General features: G+C 34.2%; 1 protein-coding gene across 1 annotated transcript; it reads left to right on the plus strand.

Moving 5' to 3' along the window:
• Positions 1-4,476: 4,476 nt before the first annotated feature.
• LOC132759339 (multifunctional protein ADE2-like) lies at positions 4,477-9,597 on the plus strand. Its single transcript, XM_060751095.1, has 8 exons — positions 4,477-4,633; positions 5,253-5,450; positions 6,055-6,233; positions 6,593-6,800; positions 7,366-7,535; positions 8,009-8,186; positions 8,511-8,669; positions 8,978-9,597. The coding sequence occupies exons 1-8, from the start codon at positions 4,621-4,623 to the stop codon at positions 9,139-9,141; spliced, it is 1,269 nt and encodes a 422-aa protein (XP_060607078.1). The 5' UTR covers positions 4,477-4,620; the 3' UTR covers positions 9,142-9,597.
• Positions 9,598-15,101: the final 5,504 nt, after the last annotated feature.

Here is a 15,101-nt window from a genome sequence, read left to right on the forward strand (position 1 = left end):
CTAGTGTAATGTTTTTTTTACTAATTAAACAGTCATGTTCAAATTTTTACATTTTTTTCTGTTATAATTATGCAGAAATAACTTTAACAGGAATTTATGAAATAATTTTTTTAAATGTTTATTACTTCAAAAGATATGTATTATCAATTATATTCTGTATATTACCTTGATTCTACCAAACTTTCACCTTTAAAGGGACTTTACTCACATTTTTTGACATGACCAGACTGGAAATATTTTTTTAAAGATTTTTGTACCATTTCATGTAGGTATATTCCAATAACTTTAAATATGCGTAAAATTTAAGATCAGTTGTATCATTGTATCAGTTGCTCACTCTGTTTCTCCAGTGTTCAACATGACCTAAACTAAAAACGTTTTTAACTGAAATCAGGCTAGGATATGCATTTGAATAAGTATTGATTTTCACTTTAATTCTGACAATATTTCTTTAATCATGTTTTTCACATTTTTCTATTTACAGTTCCACACTTGAACTATTATTTTATTCTTTAATATCATATGAACAATAAGTTAAAAGATTTAGGGAAGGGAGAACAACACATCAAAACATGACATCGATTTCTATATTTATTTAAACTACAGGTTTCTGGTACCATATACCCTTCTTCAGGTTATCTTATTTGAGCCACGTCATGACAAAACCAACATAATGGGTTTGCGACCAGCATGGATCCAGACCAGCCTGCGCATCCGCGCAGTCTGATCAGGATCCATGCTGTTCGTTTACAAACCCTATTACAAGAGCGAACAGCATGGATCCTGATCAGACTGCGCGGATGCGCAGGCTGGTCTGGATCCATGCTGGTCGCAAAGCCATTATGTTGGTTTTGTCGTGACGCGGCTAAATTATTATATGAATAATGATCTATGTATTAAGATTTTTAAAAATCTATGCTTTTGAACCTCAGTGGAGCTCCTTTAACATCCATTCTATGTTACATTTCTATACATACAATGACATAACAATAATGTTATTTCATCATTTTCAAACCTACATGTAATTTAAAAATATAACCATTTTCAAACCTAATCTAAAAATATAATGTTCTTAATCAGCAATATTTCATTCATACCATTATATTTTTTTCTACAATACTAGACTGCCTCTTTAATATAAAGACACTGTATATAAGCCAAACGGTTAAACCAGCTGTAAAGTAAAACTTACAAAGCATGCAACATTAAAAGCATCATAAAATGCATGAGGTGTGAAAATGTGGTTACAATATCTAGCGTGGGTGCATGCACTCTCTTTTGTAAATGCACTGGTGAACTAACATTTCCTTCACTTATGATACCAATACAGGAGATATTTTTCATTTTCAACCTTTTTTTATTCTCTTTTTTTTTTACATTTCATTTCACAGCTGTGCTTTAAATGATACTCTATTGCCAACATTTTCAAATACTTTTGAAGAGTACAAGTAAATTACAAAATCCTGCATATTATTGGCAGATAATTTCAGATAACATTTACTTCATAAATTTCTTCATACTTATAACAACTTTAAACAAGACATAAATTACTTAACAGGTAAATTTAACCCTTATAGCCTGCTCCAGGGAACCAAACGTATCTAACCTTTGCCACTAGTATAGAGCCAGGCCTGAACTTCAGCCAAGTCTGACAAGGTTCAATACTCATATAGTGGCCTACATGTTTGGATTCTGATAATGAAATCCCTTGAATTTTCAATGAATTATTCAAATTCAAAGCTGGATAAATGCATGACACAAATTCAGCAGATTCAGAGGTAACATGCTTGTTTATAAATTAAATGTTACTTAAGAAAAAAATTTATCCTAACAGTGATTTTAATACTAAATTAATATTCGGATACAATGAATTATATCATAAGGTGATATACTGCTACACATCTGAACAACAAACAGTGATTTTATCAAGCAATAAAATCACAGATGGGGATATATAATATTATTTGATTCTAACAATCATGACATCAACAAATAAATGCTGCCGTACCTGATACCAACCTAAATTGTGTTTGCTTATTTTCAGTGCCTCGCATTCTTAATGAATACGTCATAGATCTAACTAAATATAGCTCACCAACAGTGAATGTTGCTAAGACAGCGTACTTGACTATTCTCAGTGGTTGAACTAAATAGTAAGTATATGTAGAATTATCAATGTTCAAAATGGGCCATTATTCTGTCAACTTCCATGTTAGTGTTATGGGCCTTATGCTGCACTAACAAAGTTCTATGCTCCTGCGTTTATGAATAAATTATGCAAATGAGCCGCCATGTTGGAGTTTCGGTAAGCGTGTTGGAAATTGCTACCTGTTCGTTTTGAAAGCTCGTCCTAACTAACAGTTTCATTGAATGTAGGAAAACTTGGTTTTGTTTGATTGCATATTGAATGATAGGTATTACAAAATAAATATAATGAAAATCGATCAATAAATAATTGTATACGAGCGTTATAAAGTCAATTTAATTCATCAGAATAATAAAGTTCTGTTGCAAGGTATCGGTAAAAGACTGATTTTTTTCCCGTTTTTGAAATTTATTTGAACACGGAGACAATTTTTCTCAAACAGGTTTATGAATATACTTTATGTTGTAACAGAGTTTACCGTGTGTCCATTCCTTATTTAAATTGTCTGAGAAGTTAAATCTGTTTGTTTACGTATAGGTTAGAGTGCATATTGGGTGTTCTTCGTAAATAAGAAAGCTAAAAAGGAGCGGAGCTTGCGAAGCGACTGTAGCTTTCTTATTTACGAAGAACATCCAATATGCACTCTAACCGGCTTAGTGCTCCGCCCACTTGCGTTTTATAATATAAAACGTCCAGTTTATATAAAATCTGTTCTATTAAGATTTGTAACCTGAAAATTTGAAAAATCCTCGTCGGTGATTGGCTTAAAACAATTGGCGAGCACTAAATGTAAATGCACATGTGTACCGTCATTTTGACCGACTGGAATAAAAACTACCATGACGATGATAATACCGGATATGTAATGGAAATTATGCCGTGTAGTGCAAAGTTTTGGACATTGCAATTAAAATTAACACTTACGTTGACTCAAACTGTTCTTTGTCAGCAAAATTGAAACCGAAAGTAGTGGTTGTTCTAGAATTTAATCGAATAAAATGGGTGGGATTTAACCACCGCGCATGCCCTGTGCGAACGTATTGTTTACATCCGGTCGTAGCATAGGGTAAGAGTGCAAACTTTGTTAGTGTGCTGACCTCCTATTATGCTCTTTAATAGGAGGGTGAAGTTACAACTCATTCCCTTCAGTAGACTTTGAAATACCATGTTGCATGCAAAATCCTAACCAAAGTGTGACACAGACACTAAGGGGGCCCTACTCTTCAAAAATATATGTGGTGAGCTAAGAATTCACTAAGGGGACCATACTCTCCAAATATAAATGTAGTGAGCCAAGAATTCACTAAGGAGACCCTACTCTTCAAATAGTCGAATTAAGAGGGAAAACTATAGTTAAATAATGCAATGAACATAAAATATTTAGTTCTGAAAAAATGGTTAATTATTACTGTGCACTAAAACTATGGCACACCCTGTATAACCATGATGCAATTTTACCGCCTTGACCACTCGGACTCGATTTTTCAAAACAAGAGTAAGACATATAAAACACATAATATTACACACACCATACATATTAATTTACACGATCAGACCAATTCAGTTAACAAATATTTATTTTAAAAGTTACCACTTTATTCCTGGCGGCGTGCACTTTGTTTACAACTGGAACTATTTTTCCAATTTACCTTGACCCTGAACGACAATTCGGATCATTCGGATATTTTCGTACGGCAGCAGAAGTTCGAACGCGGGAAAATATAGCTGCATCACATTAGCACGTGACATGAAATTATACTATTTTCATGGATGATCGTTTTACAGCAAGTTAATTTATTTTAGAATAAACAGTGCTATTTAAAACTTATACTAGATGCAGACTTGTACACAAGATACTTTAATATATTCTTGTATACTTGATAGCTCTACTTTCATGCGTCGGGTCGGGAAAAAACTGTCTTACCTTTTAATTTAATTTAGATATTACCTCTGTTAAAACCAACCCACTTGGATGTCCAATATAAGTTTTTGAATTTATCAAACTTCTTCTTTCAAATAGAAAAAGATCTGCTCTAGAACTTAAAATCGGATTTGAAAAATCAGGGTCTTTCAAATCTATTTAAAAGACGCTGAGAAATGCTAATGAAATAATTATTTCTTGAAAACCAACTCAGTCAACTTTTGAGCATCAACTGTAGACAAATACCCTTCCGCGTATATTGTAAAGCAAAGAAATAGTTCTTTGCGGTGACGCTGATTTTAACAATTTTAGGAGGTATTTATTTGAAATTGAATTGCAATAATTAATAAAGGATGATAAAAAATATTTAGAAATAAAATATTACCCGTTTAACGTTGATTTCATGAATTTGTTTTATTCCCGTCAGGAGTTTGACAAGTGTGCGCCCAGTTCACGGGGTCCACACGTGTTGGTCATAAGTGACAGAAACCTTTAGAAAGCGGTGGAATTTTCCAGTAAATAATAAAAGAACGGAGTTGTGCTATCACGGAAAATGGAAATTGAAGGTTGTATTATCATTTTGGTATTATAAATTTAGTTGCCATTTTATTGTTTTCTTTAAATTATGTTTAAAAGTATTACCCCCTTAGGACGTCACCAGTTTTCGCGACCCTCACTTGCCAGAAGAAATTGCTTGACAATATTATTGCATGGGAAATTTATCAGTGAAATAATGAATTTAATGATTGTGCTTACATTTAACTTCATTTCTATTATTTAAAAGCATAATGAATTTAATGATTGTGCTTACATTTAACTTCATTTCTATTATTTAAAAGCACAATTTTCTAATACATTGGCTGCTGAGCAGATACTGGCTTGACTGTAAAAATGTATGGAAAGATAGAATGATAATGCTAGAACTAACTTAAGTTCTGTCTATTTAAATGTTACAACTTCCATGTAATCCAACTAGGCAGCAATGGCAGTGCGATATTCACCAGTTATCTGGATGCCGATAGGGTTAGTTAAAAATACATACATGTATGTTGACTGACTATTGATAATATAAAATGTCACAATGATAACTTTTTAAAGTTTTTTATATAAAACTACAAAATGACTTTTCACATCTAATTATTAGGGCTAATTTTTGTTCTGATTGAACTTTGATGTCAATTTCAGGAGTAAAGGTTGGTGACAAGGTCATTGAGGGAAAAACCAAGGTAGTTTATGAAATACCTGGCACTCCACATCATGTGTTGTTACAATCCAAGGACCGTATCACTGCAGGAGATGGGGAACGTGCACATGAAATGATAGGAAAAGCAGAAATATCCACTGCTACTACATGTGCAATCTTTGAATTATTAAACAGTGCTGGTAACTTCTATGTTTTTGATCGTATATTTTATATATAAATGGCTTCAACATTGATCTGTTCAATACATATAACAGACAATGGACAGAAAGTTAGTTAAAGAACAGACTTGCCAAAATGCGTTTTATTCCAGAAAAATGGTTTGTTTGTTTGTTTTGAGAAATGGCATTTAAACATGAAGTTAAGAGTTTCTTCTATAAAATATGTCTCTCTATTGAACAGATTTTAATTGTGAAAACTAGTAAGCAGTGTGTTAGCTCTGTCAGTAGAGCTGAAGTAGGTTATTCTACCGGTCTGTGACAATTATAGACTGATGGTGACATCAGTTAACATTGTTCTCTGAACCTATTAAAAATTCCAACTGAATAGGATTTTGTAGATACTAAGAGCTGAGGAAAACTGTAGGTGACCCTGTAAGCTGCATTTCAATATTCCTGTTTAACTTCTGGTTACTGTATCACTTTAAAAGTTCAAGAGGATTATTTGATTAATTTTTAATGACTATGTTTTGAGTTAACAAATTAAGGTATTAAATCTGTTTAGAATTAGGCTAGGGAAGTGATTTCCAACTATTTACCTTACTAATAAGCCTTCTAATTCTTGCAGGTATCAAAACCCATTTCATTAAGCGTCAGGGGAAGACAACTATGGTGACACATCAGTGTGATATGATACCTATAGAGTGGGTCACTAGAAGAGTAGCCACCGGATCATTCTTAAAGAGAAATCCTGGTGTGAAGGAAGGGTATAGGTTCTCTCCTCCAAAACAGGAGACTTTCTTTAAAGTATGTATTAAAGTCATCAGTTTTCTGACATTACCTTTATTTTAGACTATAATTAGAAGACTGCAGAGATAAGCAGTGTATTAGTATTCAATATGTTATAATACTGCATGATGTTTGTAACATCGCTTTTCATTGGATAATGGTAATGTTTATATAGATATATATACATGGCTGCTGTCAATTTATAAAGAAATCTCACTTTTTCTCTAATAAAAAGATGCTTGCTGTATTAAAATTTTGCTATAAATATTTCTGGCAGGTTATTTCACCATACATAAATGGTAGTTTGGAAATTATAACCCTTGCCTAGCAGCTATTATTATTGTCAAAACATGTTTTAATTTGTATATACTGTCCAGGATGATGAGAATCATGACCCTCAATGGTCATACGAGCAGTGTATTGAAGCTAAACTGACCGCTGGAACACGTCTCATTGGTCAGTGTGAGATAGATATTATGTCAAGGACAACGGTCACTGTGTTTGAAGTCTTAGAGAAAGCTTGGGCCTCCCTGGATTGTTCCCTGATTGATATGAAAATAGAGTTTGGAGTCAGCCCTGAAACTGGTAAATGTTATAATCTTATTATTTTAACTCAAATCTTAATACAATTTATTTTGTGCAGAGAAACTGATATGTTCCTTTCTGTATGTCAGTGTTAGATACTAACATCATAGTAAAACACTCTTTCAGGCATGTCTCATTGTTTTGGAACATCATAATTTGGGAGTGCTGGCAAATTTTAAGAATTTAATGAGCTACAAGTTTCTAAATTTATTTTCATTAAAATTTAAAGAAAATGAAAATGGATGAGGTCACTGTGCAACAGGAGTTTGGTGCTCTTGTAATTTCACAGTCACTAGCCAAACTAACAATTAAGTGCTGGTTAGAGTTTTCAACTTACATGACAAAATATGTAATTTTTGAAACGGAGTATATTGCAATGTAATTGTAATTTCACCTTCAACTTTGTGTCAACTCATTCAATAAATTCTGTATTGAACCTACAATCATTCAATATCCTCTATTTATGTATTTCAGCGTTAGATAACTCTGAAATACAGAAATAGAGGATATTAAAGAAGAATAACCCTACAATGTTGAGAGTTTTTACATGATGTTTATTAACTAGGTGAGATATTGTTGGCCGACGTCATTGACAGTGATTCATGGCGTCTGTGGCCCGCTGGAGATCGCCGTCTGATGAAAGATAAACAAGTTTATAGAGAGTTAAAGGTGGTCACTGCTGAAGCTTTGGATACAGTTAAACGTAACTTTGAATGGGTTGCTGACAGGGTGTCTGTAAGTTTTTTTGTATGAATATCGTCTCGTTGAAGTCTGATCATTTGTTAACTTGTATGAGCACGGCTCTAGTTGATACATTATATCAGTGGTTTTTGATTTAGATTGAAAATTTGAAATTGAGATACCACATGCTAACTCACCTTAAGATTTCACTCCAAGAGGAGGAATATAAATGTATTTCTCACTACCAATAAACAGTGCAGCTATTCTTCTACTTATTCCAAGGGCAGGAAACCAGGCTAAAATTAGAGCAATATTCAGATATACCACTAGTTCATGAAAGATGTTTGGGCTTATATGATTGCCATTTAGATTTTAGTAATTGTGCAGTTTAGCCTTGACTTGATACTGTTTTCTTTAAGAGAATATTAATTAAAATCCTCAGACTTACCTGCACAGCTCCAAATTCAAAGTAGGGTATGCAGATTTTGGTAAATAAGGAAGTGTTACATGTTATTCATTTATCTTAGCAACTATCACCAAAGCCCCATGCCCGAGCAGTTGTGTTCATGGGTTCACCGACAGACATGGCTCACTGTGAGAAGATCCGATCTGCATGTAAGACATTCGGTGTACCCTGTGAACTTAGAGTGTCGTCTGCACACAAAGCAAGTCAAGAAACTCTCAACATTTTGGCACAATATGAAGGTATATTTTATTCACTTAAATAGGTAAGATACCATAGCAACTAAAAAGATATAGAAATTTAATTGGATATTTTCTGTGAATTATTTTGCCAGGAGGATGTATTTTGTTGACCTGCTGAGGCTCACTACTACTAATTGTAATTCAATTTTTCCTGATATAATGCATTCTCCTCCATCAACAGACACTGAGAATATAAGTTTTATTTATAAATATGTTTAATAACTGAAATATTAGTGGTACTGCATGTATATATTGAATGATAAAATTAATAATTGCATCCATTGTTATAAAAATAAGAAGTATGTTTGAACATTTACTTTGCAGGTGAGGGTATACCAACAGTGTTTATTGCTGTAGCTGGAAGAAGTAACGGACTTGGTCCAGTACTGTCTGGTAACGCTACATGGCCAGTCATTAACTGTCCCCCGATCACGGCTGACTGGGGAGCAGAGGATATCTGGTCATCTCTTAGATTGCCTTCAGGTATGTGCCTGTTCCATGTATTCATGGTCAATGTTTATTCTGTTTTATATTGTTAATACTTTGAAAGATATAGATTCATAATTCCTTCCTTAAAAATGGCAGTTATTTGAAGATTATACCTCAAACTGTTTATCCTGTTATCTACATGTATTTTTCCTGCGACTTACTGAATATGAAACAGTATTGGGGGAAAAAAAGCAGTTTAGAGAAAAAACTTTTTGATGAATCTCTTAAAAATATATTTATAAAAGCAAATATTTAAATTACTTTCAGTGACTTACAAATATTTTTGGGTTTTTTTTTTTCAGGTTTGGGTTGTACAACAGTTACTTCCCCTGATGCAGCTGCTCTGGCAGCGGCACAGATTCTCGGTCTTCACGATCATGTGATATGGTCGAAGCTACGCTCCAAACAGCTCAATACCTGGATAGGCTTAAAGGAGGCGGACAAGAAGACAAGGGATGATAAATGATGGAACGTCCTTTTGTCTTCTATGACCTCAAAATTTAAAAATCCTCGGGAAAAAAAACAAATATCTACTTTTTCCAAGCATAAATATAAATGGTTTTTTGTGGTCTTGTTTTTTTGTGTGTTTTTTTTGGACTCAATAAAGATGTTTTCACTTTGATACAAATGATAAGGTGATATTCATGATTTCCTTTGTAAATTTGCAAAATTTAGATTGTTTTTTATGGAGCAGAATTTGGGTTTTTATTAATTTGACTACTTGTTGTTTTCATTTGCTTAAGGTTAAATCATGTTCCTACAAATTTGATCCATCTGTGAGTAAATCAAAGTTCTTTACCTAAATATTTATTTATTCTTTTTATCTATGTTTATAGTAATTTGTAATATTCTAAAGCCCTGAGGCCATTTTTAGCCTGTCATATGTTCAAAATTGTCTTGGCAATAAGCTTCAAACCCCATTTCCACCACCCCCCCCCATAACAGAAGGGGGGGTATATCCCCCTTCTGGTAACCCCCTGATGTACTATTTTGATGGGGGGGGCGCCGAAAAGTGGTCACATTTTTTAACAACATTTTCAAATGATAAACAGTGTTGGAGCCTAAATAGGACATTTTTTCACTGTTTGAGGCCTCAAAAATGGGGGGGGGGGCAAAAGAAATCACATGCTGTTGATTATAGATGTCAAGGCTGCCATAATTTGTAAACATTGCTTTTAAACAGCATGCACGGTAAAAACAAGTCATTTTACAGGGGGCGGGGTGTACAAACTTTTAGCAGTAGCAAAAAATCTACAAGGTTGAGCACCAGTTTCTTCGTGATATTTTGCATGTGTATAGGGAGTTGCTAAAGCAGAGACGGTGTTCCTTTAGCCTGTATATTTGCAGGGATTTGTTGCCAGAGGGACGAAATGTGTTGTTTTGGATCTCGGGGGGGGGGGGGGCACTGTAGATTATGGACTTCAGGGGAATGAATTGCAACTTTTTTGACTGCCTGCCTGTTGCAGTTGGGTTGATTTCTTTGCAGATTTGCAATCTTATGTCATATATGTTCTCAACAAAATGTGTTTCCAGGTTGTGTAGTTTGGTATCAGAATTATTAGACGTAATGCTTGTAGGACATTGACGGCAGGAACTTGAAATTAACTGTGGAGTAAACATTGCTTTTAAACAGCATGCATGGTAAAAACAAGTCATTTTACAGAGGGTGGGGGGTACAAACATTTAACAGTAGCAAAAAATCTACAAGCTTGAGCACCAGTTTCTTAGTGATATATGCATGTTTAGGGAGTTGCTAAAGCAGAAATGATGTTCCTTGAGCCTGTATATTTGCAGGTATTTTTTGGCCAGAGGGGCGAAATGTGTTGTTTTTGGGTCTTGGGGGACCACTGTAGATTTTGGACTTCAACGGAATGAATTGCAACTTTTTTCACTGCCTGTCTGTTTCAGATGGGATGATTTCTTTGTAGATTTGCAATCTTCTCAACAAAATGTGTTTCCAGGTTGTGTAGTTTGGTATCAGAATTATTAGACGTATTGCTTGTAGGACATTGATTGCAGGAACTTGAAATAAACTGTGGAGTGCTACCCTGGATTTCGTGGATTTGTTTGAAGAGATCATTTCAAAGGTTACACCGTCAGAAATTATGGACTTGTACGGAAATATTGGTTCCTGGCCAGATGTATAATGTAATTTCGTATTCGTTTTATTGCAGTTCGTATTTCGTCTAGGTGCATTCGTATAGATTTTATTTCAGTGTTATGTATCCCACTTTGTATTCTTAAAAGAAAGCACGTTCAACATCATAAGTTAAAACTAAATTCTTCAAATTGAAAAGGGAGAAGTATGCAACATAATGTCTTATCACATAGTTTAAACAAGTAGAAACAATTGATCTTAACATTCTGCAGTATCAAAATACAAATGTTAAACTGTCAATAAAAAAGTAGCAATTAAACTTGTTTAAATCAATTTAAATTTATATGATTATAGATAAGAATTTAATGAATACGAATATAAATTAGATAAATAAAAAATTGAAAGATAAACAGCAAATAAATACCCAAATTCTGCTCCATAGTTTTTTGTGGGTTTTTTTTGTTCTAATGTTATTTTTGTGATGTTTTTGATTCAGGTTTTGAAAATATTACATACTTGGAAATATCTATTTTGAATATGATTTTGGTAGAATTGTGCATTGTAGAATAATAATAATTATATTGAAAACTTTGAAAATTATATTCATATATAGAAGATTTAATTAGATAAAATTTGTTTTACTCCAGATACATTCCAAAATTTTATATGAGCCGTGCCATGACAAAACCAACATAATGCGTTTGCGACCAGCATGGATCCAGATCAGCCTGCGCATCTGTGCAGTCTGATCAGGATCCATGCTGTTCGCTTACAGTCCCTATAACAAGTAGAGAAACTGATAGCGAACAGCATGGATCTTGATCAGACTGCGGGGATGCTCATGCTGGTCGCAAACGCACTATGTTGGTTTTGTCGTGACGCTGCTCATTTCTTGATACTTTGCTTTTTATCGCTCTTAACTGGCATTGTCCATAGTGGTGGTTTGACTTGGAAAAATGAATTGCCTGTTCAAAAATTATTTTGATGCCACTTTGACGAATCTTGGTAATAAGTTGGACTTGGATGACATAATAATACTTGCATAATTGTACAGTAAATTTCATCTGATGCCATATGTTAAAGGTAATGTATGTTTATAATCATTACCCTGTACTTAAAATATAATACTCAAAATAACTTTATGCTTCATTTAAAAATGAACAAGTGCTGTTTACTGAATGTTTGTGTTATATATATTTTCTTTGTATTGTTTGTTATACAATCATGTGCCATTAAGAAAAATATTGTTAGATTAGTTTGTCTTTAAACATAACTTGCAGCAACTGAAAGTGCACAGTTTTAGCAAGTACATGTATATAACCCGGCCAGCCTGCATGTTGCATCTTAGTAGTCTGACCAGGCTCTATGTTGTTGGCATAACAACTAAGGTTTCATATGGAGGTGGGACTTTTCTGTCATTATGTAGCTAGGGCTGTTGAAGAGCAGCTTTCTTTAGGAAAATTCTTTTAACTCAAGTTTTGTCTTCAACCTTTTGCAAAAATACCCAATTGGAACGCCTCGGCTGTTATTCATAATAACCTCAGACTTTATGGATTGAAAGTAGTTTTACCATATGGTTTTAGAGGTAACCAAAAATGAGTGTAAACTCTGATACTGCAAAAAGAATGTATATAGTTGACATCTAAAGCTTAATAAAGTCTTTTTCTGAAAATATGTCTGACAATTATGATCAATTTAAAAATGCTCGCTGATGCACAATCATATGAAAATGGACATATGGAATGTGGAATTGAAGTTTAGAAAATCTGCCGCTAAAGTTTAGTACTGTCTTGTTTTAACAATGTTGTAAACATTGATGTCAGTTCTTTTATTGGACTTGACAAAAATTCATTTTATTTTTGAAATGTAACTTAGAAGATCACGGAGGGGAGGGGTGCTCAGAGAGCAATATAGAGTGTGTTCAGACTAATGGGATGTGTACAGAGTGGCTTGGTTACATCTATGTACTGATTGCCCAGACTGCACAGTTTCGGTTCCTGCATGCTTAAACTAAGACTCTTTTAATAGTTTATTGTAAAAATGTCAAGAAAAGATCTGTTTTTGTATTGCTTATTAAAGATTTACGATATCTTCCAGATTGAGAGTGAGAATGTGCCATAATTGCTTTAGTATTTAAAAATTGCTGATTTATAATGAGGATTAATATTGTATGTAAAACAGTTGATTTATGTTTATAAACATTCAATGGAGCCTTAAACCCTGCTTAATGGTTAAAGTATTTAAGCTTTAAAAAAATGCTTGCACCCTTAACCTGTATGGTTGGCATTTTTGTAAATGTGGAGAAATGCATATATTCCTGTTTTTGCAGCTTTTTCCACAGGCCTTACTTTGGGTTTGTGGTTACAGACTTGTGTGTTAGGTTTTGATTGTGACGCAGTCAATTATTTGCGGAGTTGTATGTAAGGTTTTAATTGTGACGTGGTCAGTTGTTTGCCCAGAAGCTTTGAGTTTTGATTGTGACGTGGTCAGTTGTTTGCCGAGAAGCCTTGAGTTTTAATTGTGACTTGGTCAGTTGTTTGCCATAAGCTTTGAGTTTTGATTGTGATGCTGTCAGTTGTTTGCCAAGAAGCTTTGAGTTTTGATTGTGACACTGTCAGTTGTTTGCCGAGAAGCTTTGAGTTTTGATTGTGACGCAGTCAATTGTTTGCCGAGAAGCCTTGAGTTTTGATTGTGACGTGGTCAGTTGTTTGCCTAGAAGCCTTGAGTTTTGATTGTGACGTGGTCAGTTGTTTGCCGAGAAGCCTTGAGTTTTGATTGTGACTTGGTCAGTTGTTTGCCGAGAAGCTTTGAGTTTTGATTGTGACACTGTCAGTTGTTTGCCAGAAGCTTTGAGTTTTTATTGTGATGTGGTCAGTTGTTTGCCATAAGCTTTGAGTTTTAATTGTGACGTGGTCAGTTGTTTGCCCAGAAGCCTTGAGTTTTGATTGTGACGTGGTCAGATGTTTGCCGAGAAGCCCTGAGTTTTGATTGTGACGCTGTCAGTTGTTTGTCGAGAAGTTTTGATTGTGACGCTGTCAGTTGTTTGCCTAGAAGCCTTGAGTTTTGATTGTGACGCTGTCAGTTGTTTGCCGAGAAGCTTTGAGTTTTGATTGTGACGTGGTCAGTTGTTTGCTGAGAAGGCTTGAGTTTTGATTGTGACACTGTCAGTTGTTTGCCGAGGAACTTTGAGTTTTGATTGTGACACTGTCAGTTGTTTGAGGAGCCTTGGAAATTAGATACTGCTTCTCACTAGTTCTATCTTTATGTTAATGCTTACAAATGTGTGTGAGGTTTTGATTTCAGTGTTGTTGGTTGTTGCCAAGTAACCTTGAAATGTTTCCATAGAAGCCTTGAAAACTGTAAACTGCCTCTAGTTCCTGTTGATTATTAAAAATGTTTATTTCGGGTTCCAAGTTACAAACTAGTGTGTGGAGTTTAGATTGTGCCGCGGTCAGTTGTTTGCAGAAAAGCCTTGAAATCTGTATATTGCCTCTTACATTTATGGTGATGCTGAATATTGAAAAATGTTTATTTCCAGTTTGAGGTTACAGACTGGTGTGTAAGGTTTTGATGGTGATGTGGTCAGTTGTTTGCAGAAAAGCCTTGAAAACTGTATACTGCTTGTAATTGTTCCTATTGATAATGAAAAATGTTTATTTCGGGTTCCAGGTTACATATTTGTGTAAAGTTTTGATTGTGACGGGGTCTGTTGCTTGTCGAGAGGCCTTGTGATTTGTTATAACCTCTTGAAATTACTAGTTATGATAAGTATGGAAAAATGTTTATTTCCAGTGTGTGATCTGTGAAGTTTTGTTTGTGACATGATCTGTTGTTAGCTAAGAGGCCTTGAAATTTGTAAATTTCCTCTTACTAGTTATGTTGTTTATGGAAAAATGTTAATTTCCAGTTTGTGGTTACAGACTGATGTGTTAGGATTTGATTGTGTTAGCAGAGAAGTTTATTGGGACCTGATTGTGACCTGGTCAGTTGTTTGGAGAGAAACCTTGAAAACTGTGTACTGTGTCTTAGACTTATAATTTAGACATAAAACTATCACATAGAAAAGTTTAGCTTACCAAAGCTAAAATCCTTCTAGGGGCCAACAATAAATTTTAATATGGTTATAAACAGGAGTCTAGGTAAAGGAGCTGGAAAAAAAGATTAACATGTATCTTTAAAGATATATATTTATAATGGCTTTGTAGAGTTTTTGGAATCAAAATCATGGGATAAAATTGCTGCTGATAAAAGATTGTAAGACATGTACATACATAATGCTCGTCCAATTTGAAGGGGGAGCACTATGTATTTACAGAAAACAAAGAAAT

Source organism: Ruditapes philippinarum, unplaced genomic scaffold (genome assembly GCF_026571515.1).
Source record: "Ruditapes philippinarum isolate M1 unplaced genomic scaffold, ASM2657151v2 ctg4098_1_1_1_1, whole genome shotgun sequence".
In the NCBI taxonomy this organism is placed as follows: Eukaryota; Metazoa; Mollusca; class Bivalvia; order Venerida; family Veneridae; genus Ruditapes; species Ruditapes philippinarum.

Coding starts and splice junctions, on each gene's coding strand:
- LOC132759339 (XM_060751095.1), top strand. Junction 5,451..6,054: donor TGAATTATTAAACAGTGCTG/GTAACTTCTATG, acceptor TAATTCTTGCAG/GTATCAAAACCCATTTCATT. Junction 6,801..7,365: donor TGGAGTCAGCCCTGAAACTG/GTAAATGTTATA, acceptor TTTATTAACTAG/GTGAGATATTGTTGGCCGAC.